Raw genomic sequence first — 13,910 nt, 5'->3', positions numbered from 1 at the left:
AATCTAGTGATTGGTGTATGAGGCAGGAAAGGCAGCTCTGTGATTATACTTTGTTTCAAACAAGGAGATGGAAGCTGGGAAGTGACTTAAAATCATTCAGCTCATAAAAGGCAGAACCAGGACCGGGACCCAGTTCTAGTCACATGGGGAGAGGCAAAAGAAACTGACTGGGTACATTTAGCTGGGACAGGAGGCAACCTGGGGCAATTGATAGCTGTTTTCAAAGTCTCTGAAGGTCTGTCTTATGGAGAAGGTGTTTGACTTGTTTTCTTTGGTCCCAGAGGGTAGAACCTAGAGTTTTGGAAATTGTGAGAAAACAAATTTAGACTTAAGGTAAGAGAAAAAAACGGTTTCCTAATAATTTGAGCTCTACAAAAGTAGAGTGGGACATTTTGAGAAGTCAGTCCCCCCCCCCCTCCTTGTAGGTCTACAAGCAGAGGTTGGATGACCCATTGCTGGATATGCTTAGTGGGAATACTTTTCTGTATTGACCCAGAGGGCTCCTGGGTTGCCTTTTAGCTCTCAAATTCTGCAATTCTGTCTTTAGAATTCTAGTCCTATGTTCCTTTCATTATATCATAATGCCCGGTACTTTTAAGCTAGGTTTTCCCCTTTGTTATCATTTAATCATTTTTAATACTGAGATTCTTTTTGATGAGGTGGGAATAGGTCTCTCTCTCTCTCTCTCTCTCTCTCTCTCTCTCTCTCTCTCTCTGTGTGTGTGTGTGTGTGTTTGTGGGTGGGTAGGGGGGGTGGAATCTAGTTTAGCCTTCAAAAGCCTAAAATGTAAATCCTAAAAAACTTGAAAAGGCAGACATGAAACAGCTGCCAAGATCTGTAACTTTTGGGCTGAGGAATACTTTTTGGTATTTTACGATGGTTGATGAATGGAACACTTACCTCTCTGTCTCAAATGAAGCACCAGAAAACAAACAAAAAGGGTAATTCTCCTGCCTGTTTCCTTTAGGTAAGGAAATAGAAGCTTTCTAGCTTCCTGTTTGCTCCTTAATTGAAGTCTCCTGAAGCAAATGACTTTGTTTGGAAATTGTAACAAAGCAGACGAGAGACAATTGGATATAAAGGGAAAAGTGTGATGTAGAGGATTAGAAAAGGCAGTGGAGGGTAATGGCTAGAAGGTTGCCCCTAGAGTCAGACCTGGGGTTCAGAACCCTGCCTCTAACACTGTGGAGCTTTGTGAACGTGGGCGAGTCACCGCCTCTCAGTGGTCCAGTGTTCTCCAAAGAGAAAGAAGGGAAGGGAATAAGCATTTATATAGTGTCTACATAGGCCAGGCACTCTGCTAAGTGCTTTAAAAACATTATCTCATTTGATCCCCTATCAACCCTGCAAGGTAGGTACTGTTATTAACTCTGCTGTACAGTTGAGAAAACTAGGCAAACAGAGATTAAGTGAATTGATCGGGGTCAAATAGCTAGTAAGATTTTAGCTCAGGTCTTCCTGAAGCGAGGCACAGCGTTCCGTCCACTGCACCACGTGGCTGTGTGCCTCTAAGACTCTTATGTTACGTAAATGGGAGTTGCTTTTGGGCTTCAGCGGAAGGAGTTTCCGTACCAGATTTGGATATTATAGGTCCAAACCAAAACTAACCAAACAAACAAAAACAAAGCAGGGAGAACTACAGAACTACTAACTAAGGCATTAAGAGCTATTGTGTCTCTTTTTTTCGCAACATTGGAATAATACCGAATTACGAGCAGAAAATGATAACAAAAGTGGTACTTGTATATTAACTGTAATTCTTTTAGAAGACTGAACAAATGAAATGAAAAAAATACCCAGGGATCTCATTGCATTTAACCAGGTATGGAGGAATCAGGTGAAAATAAGAAGTACATGTGGGAAGTTTACATCCTACACCAAGGCTTTTAGCAGGTATCTAATCTCAATGGAGCTCACATTAAAATTACTTTTGTTGTTTTTTAGTGGGTCCAACTCTTTGTGACCCCATTTAGGGTTTTCTTCACAAATATAATGGAGTGGTTTGCCATTTCCTTCTCAAGCTCATTTTCCAGATGAGGAAACTGAGGCAAACAGGGTTAAGTGACTTGCCCAGGATCACACAGTTAGTAAGTGTCTGAAGCTGGTTTTGAACTCAGGTCTTCCTGACTCAGGGCCCAATAGTCTATCTGCTGTGCCATCTCGCTGACATTGCTCCTGAGAGATGAAGTATGTTATCATTACTGAGTTTCACAGTCACAAACTAAAACCAAGTTCAATACAATCCACTTAGCTTTATGGGAATTTAAAATCAGTTCCTCTCTCTCCTCCCAGCATGTAAGAAAAGATAATAAACAGAATGGAATTTTCTGTAAGCTTCTTAGACTTGAGATTAAGGAGATTCATGAAAAGCATGAGGCATAAGTGTGTTTCTGATATTAAATTTACCCCCTTCCCCAATACTTTAGGCCATATTCTTACAGAAATGTCATTTGCTTCTTTGGGTATTTTTGAGGCTCCACTAAAGTACTACTCTGATCTGTTATATGACATGGAGATGATCCTTGGTTTTCTAAGGCTTTGCTAGCAATATGCACGCTTCAGGAGGTACTCCTGAGCTGGAAAGGGCTTAAGTTTGGCCCAGTGATGGAATACCTGTATGCCTTTCATTTGACGACCAGCTTAGCTAGACTTGGATAGGTTCCATCACCAGACTGACCACTGGGTGATACATTTTTCAACCACAGAAATTCTTGAAGACCATTTACTAAGTGCTTAAGGGGATATAATAGACATTAATGGAAGAAGAACCCACATCTACAAGATCATAGATCTCCCAAGCCTGGTACATTCTTTTTAGTTCACTATTTTATATTATCTGATAGTGACTTCGTAAAAGGTTCTATGATATAGCTGACAAAACACTGGACTTGGAGTTAGAAGTCCTGGGTTTAAATCCCAGCTTGGCTACTTACCATCTTGGTCATTTTGGACCTTGGAACTTGGTCAGTACTCTCTCTGGGCCTCAGTTTCCCCTTTTGTAAAACAGGGATAATACTTTTACTACCTAACTTACAGGACCATTGCGAAGTACATGTTCTATAAACTTTTTTGTTTTTTGGAGGGGAGAAGGCAGAGCAATTGGGGTTAAGTGACTTGCCCAAGGTCACATAGCTGGTAAGTGTGTCAAGTGTCTGAGGTCGGATTTGAACTCAGGTCCTCCTGACTCCAGGGCCAGTGCTCTATTCACTGCGCCACCTAGCTGCCCCTTCTTCTGTAGGCCTTAAAGCATTCTACAAATGTGAATTGATTGTTATTTCTTTGTTCCATTGATTATAACAAAATAAAAATTACAGATAATGCAAAGGGCAATGGAGAGGTGCGTGGTGATATGAATAGGATCACACATATAGAATTGGAAGGAAATTAGATGTCATCATTGCCTCCAGTCTTTTCATTTTACAGATGAGAACGCTGAGGCCCAGGGTCATTCAGCCAAGATAGATAAGATGGATGGATGTATAGATAGGTTAGATGGATAGTTGGATGGATAGATGGATAGATTAGATGGATAGATAATAGAAAGATAGGGAGAGATAGGTTAGATGGATGGATAGATAGGTTAGATGGATAGTTGGATGGATAGATGGATAGATTAGATGGATAGATAATAGAAAGATAGGGAGAGATAGGTTAGATGGATGGATAGATAGGTTAGATGGATAGTTGGATGGATAGATGGATAGATTAGATGGATAGATAATAGAAAGATAGGGAGAGATAGATAGGTTAGATGGATGGATAGATAGATAGATGGATAGATAGGTTAGATGGATAGTTGGATGGATAGATGGATAGATTAGATGGATAGATAATAGAAAGATAGGGAGAGATAGGTTAGATGGATGGATGGATGGATAGATAGGTTAGAGGGATAGATACATCTACATATCTCTGAGGATGGATTTGAACCCAAGTCCAGCACTATAACCTCTCTGAACCATGTTGCCTCTCACAGGCATGTTACTAATGATGACTTGTGTATAAGAAGGAACATAAAAGACAATGTCCAGGGACAAGAAGAGGGCTAGTCATGTGGAGAGGATGAGGGTTAAGTGAAGGATAGCACAAGCGCTGATGGCATACTAGAAAACCTAGAGGAAAGTCTCTAGCGTGTTGGATAAATTGTCTGAGGAAGATTTATAAACTAAGACATTGACGAGAACCTCTCATTATAAGAAGGGATGAGGTGATGATGTATACTGTTAGGAAGAGTTCGCATATCACTGAGATCAAAGAGTCACTGAAATATTGATATCTTATCATTATAAATTAATCAAATATTTATTAAGTACCTATGAGCCGGGATCTAAGTTCAGTGCTGAGGATACAAATACAAAGAATGAAATGATCCCTATTCATAATGAGCTTACCTTCTAGTGGGGGAGCGAAGCACACGTAAACATACGTAGCATGAACAGAAAGTTTTTGTTGTTCAGTCATTTCTAATGTTATGACCCCATTGGAGGTTTTCTTGGTAAAGATACTGGAGCGGTTTGCCATTTCCTTCTCCAGCTCATTTTACAGATGAGGAAACTGAGGCAAACAGGGTGAAGTGACTTGCCCAGGGTCACACAGTTAGTAAGTGACTGAGGCCAGATTTGAACTCAGGAAAATGAGTCTTATTGATTTCAGGCCTGGTGCTCTATCCACTGCACCACCTAGCTGCCCCAAATATAAACTTAATCAGTACCAATGCAGGGTGTCCCAAAAGTTTTAGAGTTATTAAAGCTTTTGGGACACCCCCTATTTACAAATTAGTTAAATAGTAGGTAGTCTAAGAAGAAAGGCCCTAGCAGTTGGGGGATATTAAGAAAGACTTATGTAGAATGATGCTCCTGAGCTGCATCTGAAAGGAAAAGCTAGCATCTGTAGGGAAGAACAACAGTTGTTTGGGGGGGGGCAGCCAGTGTTGCCAGGCGTAGAGCAGGACATGGAGTGTTGTCAGTCATTTGTAATAATTTATTCCATTTATCATCCTTTAACAGGAGCATAAAGTATCAGAATTGGAAGGAATTTTAAAGATTTATCTTGCATTTTAGCTGTTTTATTTCTGGGGAGTCTTGCTGTTTTCTTGTGAACTTTTTGAGTGATCAGCTGTTTTCATCCTACATGTAGAGCAGAAACCATTGTTTTGTGGCCAGCTGATTTCGATCATTTGAAAAGCCACCAATTTAGACTTAAATTTAGCTGCTTCTCCACACTACTGTATAGCAATGAATAATATGAAATCTCTCTGCTGGTGTGGCACTAAGCAGCACTGAATAATGCCACGCCACATTAAAATGTGAATCTGCCCACTTCTCATCTTATCGCTTTGCCTTCAGACCTCATTTTTCATCATGTTGCTTCCTTTTCTCAAGCAGTAACTATTTCCTTCCAAGTCTTCCTATATCTCTGCCTACATGTTCTACTAGCCTTTCAAATCTCAACAATCAAAACTAAATTCGTTCTCTTCCCCCTAAAAGGGCTCTTCCTGCAGACTTCATTAATTCTCTCTGGGTTCCTTCCTTTGCCCTGTCTCCTATATTTGAAACTTTGATGTTATCTTTAATCTTACTCTATCCTCTTTTCTTCCTCTCCCATATCCAATCACTCACTAAATTCCACCAATTCTGATTCTGCAATGTCTCTTAAATCTGTTCCTCTCCTCTTGATTCCCACTGCCATAGGGGCCCCCACCATTTACTTTGTTTCCCATACTTGAAACATCGGTGTTATCTTTAATCTTCTAGTCTTTCTCCCATATCCAGTCCCCCTCCTCTGCCCCTTCATTTTCTTGCCCTGTGGTGCTTTTACTCACACCATCCCCTATGCCTAAAATGTCCTCACTTTCTCTTATTTGTCTGATGAATTCCTACCCATCCTGTAAATTAGAATTCAAATAAAAAGCCTTTCCAGATTGTTTCATCCTTTGTTTTCACCACCTAGACCACCAGTAGAACCTAATTTGGCAAACAAGTAGTATTTGGTGCCTACTGTGTGTTAGGCATAGTGCTAGGCACCTTGGATAAAAAGACTAAATAAAGACTCTACAAAGGCAGGAAATATGGTTTACCTTAATTGCATGTCTTCCCTGACACCTAGCACAGTGTTAGACGCATAGCTGGTATTTTAGAAAAATTTGTTGAATTGACTGGCCTTCAAGCTCCTCCGCTAACTCCTTCCATTCTCTCAAAGAGGAGCCAAGATCTATCAGTCATACTCCTTGATTATCACCTAGTCATCTAGTTGCAACTTGGATTGTTTTGTTCTCCTTCTTCAGAGGTAGTTCTTAGAAACAAGTATGTCAACAGAAATCTCTGGTATTCTAAGTAGGCAGAAGAATCTATAAAATAATTGAAAAGATCTTACATCCCTAATCATGTTTCAAAAAAACCCCCGAGTTAGTATTCAGGAAGCTTTGAATTATTTTTCTAGAGAAGGCTGCATGCCATAATTTGAGAAGTTGGAAGATAGCTTGGGAAATTAGCCAAATCCCAGTGTCAGTAGCGGGTTGGGTGTTTTAGGCTTTTGACTCATTGGTTTTGGGGGTCAGCCCATTTTCTTGTAAACTGCAGACATTAGCCTTTATTGATTCATGCTTTCCAAATGAGGCAGCAGCATCCCTTTCAATTTACTGCTGTGTAATCATTTTAATGTCCGTAATATAGCCACATCTGCTACTCCTGACTGAAACAGGTTTGCTGTACGCCTCATACTCTAATTAAAGCACACCTTAGGGTTTGAAGGGAGACTGTGAAATTATAGGACATGTATTTATATATACTTTAGAATCCTATTGTCTTTCTTCTCTTTCAATCTTAAATGGATTTTATACAAGTGTCCATAACTTTATACAATAGGTTTGTTCCTGAAAAGTTTGCTGAAACAAAGTATTTTTTAAAAAATGTGAATAATCCCCTTTAAACATATGTTTTGTGGACCCAGATTTTTGAAATGTATGTATATGTGTGTATGTATATGTATATACATATATGAGTGTGCATGCACACACACATATTTGCTTAAAAGCATTGGTGCACAAGTTTAATTTGTTGAACATAATCTAAACATAGATTCTTCAAAAGAGCACTTTGAAAAATGTCAATTGGTGAATCAATAAGTATTATTAAATGCCGAAGACTTTGTCCTGGCCCCTTTTCTCTCTATGTACCATCTCACTTGTTGACGTCATTAACTCCTATGATTTCAATTAACATCTCTATACAAACGACTCTCATATCTAGAAGTGTCCAACCCTAACCGCTCTCCTGAGGTCTCTCATATGTCTCACTGCTTATTGTGCATTTCTAATCTGATGTCTCTCAGATATATCTTGAACTCAACATGTCCCAGACTGAACTCGTTACTTTTCTCCCCAAACTGTTTCCTCTTCCTAACTTACTATTAATGTTGAGGGTACTACCATCCATGTTACCCAGACCCGCAAGCTTGGTGTCATTCTTAACTCCTCACTCTATCACACCCCATATCCAATCAGTTTGCCATGCATTTTTGTTTCTACCTTCATAACATTTCTCGTACAGGGCCCTTTCTCTCCTCTAATATTGCAGCCACCCTGGCGCAGGCCTTCATCACCCCTACCTAGACTACTTCAGTAGCCTACCAGTTGTCTCTCAGTCTTTTCCCCCTCCAATCTATATTCTACCATGTTGTCAAATTGATCTCCCCAAAGGGCAAGTCTGACCATGCCAACCCCACCATTCAGTCAAGTCCAGGGGCTCCCTGTTATCTCCAACATAAGATACAAAATCCTCTGTTTGGCTTCTAATGCCCTTCATAATCTGGCCCCTTCCCACTTTTCCAGTCTCTTTACACCTCACTCCTTTCCATGTATTCTGTGATGCTGGCCTCCTTGCCGATCCTCCCACACAAAACTCCATCTCTCAGCTTGGCTTGTCCCCCATGCCTGTAATGCTCCCTCTCCTCATCTCTACCTCCTTGCTTCACTGGCTTCCTTCACATCCCAACTAAAATGTCACCTATTGCAAGAAGCCTGTCCCTGCCCTGCTTATGCTTAGTGTCTTCCCTCTGAGACCACCCTCTATGTATCCTGTAGATACCTCGTTAAAACAGAGTTGTTTCCATGTTGTCTCTCTAGAACTTAGCACAGGGCCAGGCATTCAGTAGGCCCTTGATTAAAGTAGCTGACCAATTTACAAAAATGTACCAGATGCTACAGGAGATAACGAAGAGAAGTGAAACTGTCTCTACCCTTGAGGAACTTAAGACTCTAACTGGGGGAGAGAGTTTGCCACACAATGCACCTGCATTGAAGAACATTCCTGTTCTCATCTGAATCTGTCTTGCCATGGGACATGTTCTCTATGCTTATATTTCAAGGATCCCTGATTTTGTCAGAGTGGATGCATCGCCTGCCAACATTTTGCAGTTTCTCCATGCCTTACTAGACACTTCATTATTTGCTGTAGCAAAAAAAAAAAAAAATCACTATCCAACAGACTACCTTCTACTGATAAATCTCTGAGTTTGGCCAGGCTTGTAGGCACAAAAGACATCACTGAGCTTATACCTGAAGCCTTCCTAGCTCATCTGGACTTTGGGATCAGTCTGTGCATAAGCGTTTATTATGTGCTTACTTTGAGCTAGGAATAGGGAAGGAGGGAAGCTAGTTCAACTCTCTCATTTGACAGATGAAGAAACTGAGGCCCTGAGAGACTATGACTTTCCTAGTGTTAAATAGTGGCAGAGTTAGGCATTCAATGACTAGTTTTGGAGTCTTCTGACCCTGAATCTAGTGCTGCCAGTGCTCGTCTTCTGCTAGCTTAGCTTTTAAGAGTTCCCTCTTCACTTTAATGAGCTATCAGAAAAAAGAATTTGGTGGAAAATACAATAAATACTATAATATAAAATAAATTGTGAGAAGTACCAAGGTATAGTGGATAGAAGATTAGATAGTCAGGAAGATCTGGGTTCAAATTCTATCTCAGACACTTACTAGCTGAGTAACCCTAGACAAGTCACTTAAACGCTCTGTTCTTTTCTCCTCTGTTAAATTAGAGAATTGGACTTCATAGCTTCTAAGGTGCATTTCAGCTCTGTATCTATGATTCTATGATAAATTAATGTACCAGATCTCTAAGGTGGAATTACTGTCTCAGTTTCTAAGCAAACTGAAATATTTAGTGGTAGTCATGTAAAGGGACAGCTAGGTGGTACAGTGGATAGAGCACTGGACCTGGAGACAGAAAGACCTGGGTTCAAATTAAGCCTCAGACACTCAACTAGCTGTGTGATCTTGGACAAGTCACTTAACCGTATTTGCCTCAGCTTCCTCATCTGTAAAATTAGCTGGAGAAGGAAATGGCAAAGCACTCTAGCATCTTTGCCAAGAAAATCCCAAATGAGGTCCTGAAGAGTCAGTCATGATTGAAATGACTGAACAGCAATTCATGTAAAGAGGTTTATAGTAGTAGGTTCTAACTTTATGGGGGCAGGGGTGGGGAGAAGTGAGAGCTGTCACCGAGCAGGTTTTGGACCATGCCACCATGTAAGCATCATGCTTGCCATTTTTGAAGACAGCAGCCACCCCAAGGGAGGCTGGATTGTCTCTTAGGGGGAATTGTCCTTTTCTGCCTGTGAAGCATATAAACACTGAGCATTTTCTACCATTATATTTTAGCAGAAAGTTGCAAAGCTTTTCAAAGAATATCAATTCAGCAAGTATATATACACACACACACACACACACACACACACACACACACACACACATATATATATCTGTCTATATACACTACATTTGCATAGACACATACGTATACATATATATGCATATTTCATAATTTTCTATAAGTTTCAGCCTTACCACCCTTTAAAATAAGGTGACCACATGAAATCATTTTAGGAGTGAGAAAGCAAGTCTTTCAGATTCTCCCCCCAAGCCCCCAGTTTGACAGTCTGGTATCTCATCTCTTCTTGCTTCTAGGCTTGCTACGTCAGCTGGCTTGGGGTGTGATTTCACTCTTGCTCAGTGTGGCTGACCCCCTTCTTAGTGTGACTCTGCATATTCCTGCTCCCAGCTCCAAACACGTTTGTCTGCTTTGCAATTGCGTTGTCAGAACTGGGTTCAGGCTGAGTGACAGGTTGAAAGACTTTTGTATAGAATATGGTGTTGAAATATAAAGTAGCAAAGCCACAGGATGACTGTATAGGAGCCTGCTTGGTTCTGTTGTAACCTTTGACTAATAGGTGATCATTAACCTGAGTCCTTCCCTAAGAATTTGCCTCATAATAAGCTGAATCTCTTTTCCCAGCATAATTATTTCACATACACATACATATGAAATAAATGTAAAGACATCAGAAAACAAGAAATGTTGAGATTTAAAATTGCATAATTTTCCCTGCAGTATATTTCCTAGCATTTAGTCTAGTCAAAATATTTTCCCTTGCAGTATTGCTACCTTTTAAAGTTACCCAGATGCCTTGCTAAAATCTGCATTCTAAATTTATATCCACAATAAAGCACATATTCTCTGCATTGGTTTTCATGCAAATGAAAAGAACACACCCCTGGATTCTCTTACGAATCTGAAAATGGAACATTCTTCTCACTGTCCTGTTCTGCTGAATGTTTTCCTTTGCAGGGTTCAGCGGATTCCTATACAAGCAGACCTTCTGATTCAGATGTATCGTTGGAAGAGGACAGAGAAGCGATTCGTCAGGAAAGAGAACAACAGGCAGCTATTCAACTTGAAAGGGCAAAGGTGAATTTTTTTTTTTCTCTTTCGTTCAGACATGACCCAATGCTCAATGGGACCTGGCTATGAATGCCTTGTCTCAACCTTCCAGGTTTCTAGTGGTACATATCATGTTGGAATCCAGATAAAACACCTGATTATAGCCCTGTAGGATTCCTTTCTCCCTGAAAAAAATGAATAATGCCCTTGGTAAGCGATCACTTCCCGAAGTACCAACACTTCTTCCCTTTATACACAACTTCTATGTGCTCCCTTTATGAAGTGCCAGTGCCTTGCAAACTGGCTGCCCAGCTGGTTTCAGCTGGGATCAAGCTTGCTCCTCTCTGGTCTTTGAACACAATGAGAAGCACAAAGCTATTCTAGGGGCAATTAGAAGCAGAAGCTGTTCTTTGCCCCTTCACTTTCCATTAGATGAACCAGTGTGGCAGGTGAGATCTGAGACTCTCTTGTTTTCTCTATTTGCCTCTCTGGGTCTTTCATGTTATTTCCTTCTCCCATCTCATTCCATATCTGTGAGAAAAGTTTCTCACAGATATAAGGAAAGACCTGAAACTGGTACAGGGAGGAGGTGCAGGAAATACAAGAGTTATAGAATATTGTTAAATGTCAGACCTTCCCATACCTCAGAAAGAGAGAGTCCCTAAGGCTCACCTCTATTTATAGTAGCAGCCAGGAGCTATTTACCTACAGGATTTCTCCTCATCTCCCCACTTTAGCAGTAAAATATCTCCTAAATGTAGTAAGCACATCTGCTTCATCAGCTGAAGAAAGGTGAAGTTGTAGTTGCTCAACACCTTCATGAGGGAGGAGACAGTGAGAGCATGTATGCGATTCTTGTATGATGGGCTGCTATCCAGCTACATTGTCCAGTGGCAATCATGGGTGCTAGCATAATACCATACATCCTATGAGGACCATTTTGTTCATACTATGGCTTTTTAAAAGTTTCTTTCAAGACTAATTTGTTTTAATTTCATTTAATTTTGTTTTTTAAAAAATTATTTGTGTTAATAATGCCCAAATGTAGGTTGTTGCACAAAGTGGCTTATATATGGAGGATTCTGGAATAATGATCTTGAAATAGCCAAGGGGTACATAGCATGCTTTGTCATTGGTCCTCTGAAATCAAGGTTGGTCTTTACATTGATCAGAATTCTTTAGTCTTTCAAAGCTGGCATTTGTTTTCCAGGGCAGGACCTGTCAATAACTTTATACGCATTCAAGGATTCCTTGGGAAAATGCATTAGATAACTTTCACTCTCCTTTGCCTGGATTCCTTAGCATTTTTGAGATTTATGACATATTTCCTATTCATTTTCATTGTAAACTCCCCAGACTTCCTGATTTTCCAGGGTGCCCAGGAATATAAAATCCTTTCAAGATTTCTCTCTGGGTGTTGGTTTACACTCATATCCAGCCAGATCACAGAAGAAAACATTTCAATTTGAAAAGTTTCAACTTACTGTACCTTGCTCTCTCCATTTTTTCATGTGTTTCTGTCTCCAGTCAAAACCTGTAGCATTTGCTGTGAAAACAAATGTGAGTTATTGTGGAGCTCTAGATGAAGACGTCCCTGTTCCGAGCACTGCCATCTCCTTTGATGCCAAGGACTTTCTGCACATTAAAGAGGTAAATATAAAACACCTTTTTCTCTTTCCCACTAAAAGCCCAAACCTGAGAGTGAGATCTGAGCCATACTAATATGAGAAGAAACCTGATTACTCCCAACTTGGCATATTATTGTTTTATGGGGCAACCCAAGCTCATTTAACCTTTATAAAATTTAGCGTCATGAAATTGTAGAGATTGTTAACTGCTAATTTGCTGTCATCCCTTAAAAGCGTTTATTTTGGGCAGGGGGAACAGGTTATCCTCTGGTAATTTAGCAATCACTATGGATAGATGGCACTTCACTGGGCTCTGGGAATCAAACTCAACCAAACATCAGTCCACTAGCAGATTAACCTCATGGTGAGCACTCTCTCCCGAAGAAGACATACCTGCTGAAATCTTTATTATGGATTCACTGGGAACTTGGAACTCAGCCAATGAGTGTGATCCAACAAAGGTGCTAAAATTGAAAAAGGGAAGAAAATACAGTTATCCCTTCCACATCACAACTTTCCCTATCATGGTTTTAATATGTCATGGGTTGGTATAAGAAATTAAATGGAAATTTTGGAAGAGTTTTGTGGAAGCTGCAGATGACACGCAAAGGTCAGCAGATGACATAGAGCCTATGACCAAATTTTATAATAAGGTACTATAAACACCCCATAAAAGAAAAAGAAAAAAAATCAGACCTCTCTGGTATGAAGGGAAGGCCAAAAAATTTTATGAGGATTTTCCAGATTCCGGGGGCACTGTGCCCTTATGTGGAAGGGATAACTGTAGCTGGGAAACAGAGCATAAAATAGACTGGGCAATAAAAACAAACTTTCAGAATTTTAGGGCTTGGTATAAAAGTTTGGGGAAAGGAGGTCAAAGAGACAAAAATGCATACAGAATAGGACAATATTGTCAAGTGTGCCACATCCAAAATTTAAATGTATTGACCTGCTTTCATTTATCAAATTCAAAAGCTGTTTTTTCTTTATTTATCTTTTATTTAAATATCAAAGCTTTTATGTCATGACCTGAACTGAGAACATTTATAAATTCTAAACCTTCCCCATCCACTTACCGGTATGATCACCTGTCAATTTACCTTACATGAACTACTGGAATTTCCTAACGATTTCATGAATATACCACGAGGATTCATGTTCTAAAACTATGGGCTTTGCTGGAGCCAGCTCATACCGGCTAACAAGAGCTGATTGTTAAATTTTCAGTGTTAGTATTTACTCCTTAGAAATTGTCAAACCCTGTAAATCAGGGCTTGATTTATCATTTTGTTGATTGTCTAGACTTTAGAAAATAAATAGAAAAAAATACGGTTTAAATTTAAAATATATGATGTGTACATTTTTCTTTTCTGGAGAGATGGTTGTTAAATATTTACCATGGTGCTCCTGGTTAGAATATTGGTACTCCTTGTAATGTATATGAGAGCAGTGTGGTATCATGGATTAGGAGCCTACCTTGGAGTCTGGAAGACCTGGATTCAAGTTCCATGTCTGACACACACTGGATATGTGACCCTGGGCAAATTGATTAATGGCT

At 39.9% G+C, this 13,910-nt stretch overlaps 1 protein-coding gene across 1 annotated transcript in view; it reads left to right on the top strand.

The window, feature by feature from the left end:
• The window catches only part of CACNB4 (calcium voltage-gated channel auxiliary subunit beta 4), a 152,008-nt gene that overhangs the window by 79,631 nt on the left and 58,467 nt on the right, over nt 1–13,910 (top strand). Inside the window, exons 2-3 of the mRNA XM_036745977.1 lie at nt 10,632–10,751; nt 12,252–12,374. Coding sequence (XP_036601872.1) covers nt 10,632–10,751; nt 12,252–12,374 — 243 coding nt within the window. The remainder of the gene's footprint in view (nt 1–10,631; nt 10,752–12,251; nt 12,375–13,910) is intronic.

Source organism: Trichosurus vulpecula, chromosome 2, assembly GCF_011100635.1.
Source record: "Trichosurus vulpecula isolate mTriVul1 chromosome 2, mTriVul1.pri, whole genome shotgun sequence".
In the NCBI taxonomy this organism is placed as follows: Eukaryota; Metazoa; Chordata; class Mammalia; order Diprotodontia; family Phalangeridae; genus Trichosurus; species Trichosurus vulpecula.
The sequence above is the reverse complement of the archived record's forward strand: the minus strand, read 5'-3'. Positions and strand labels throughout refer to the sequence as shown.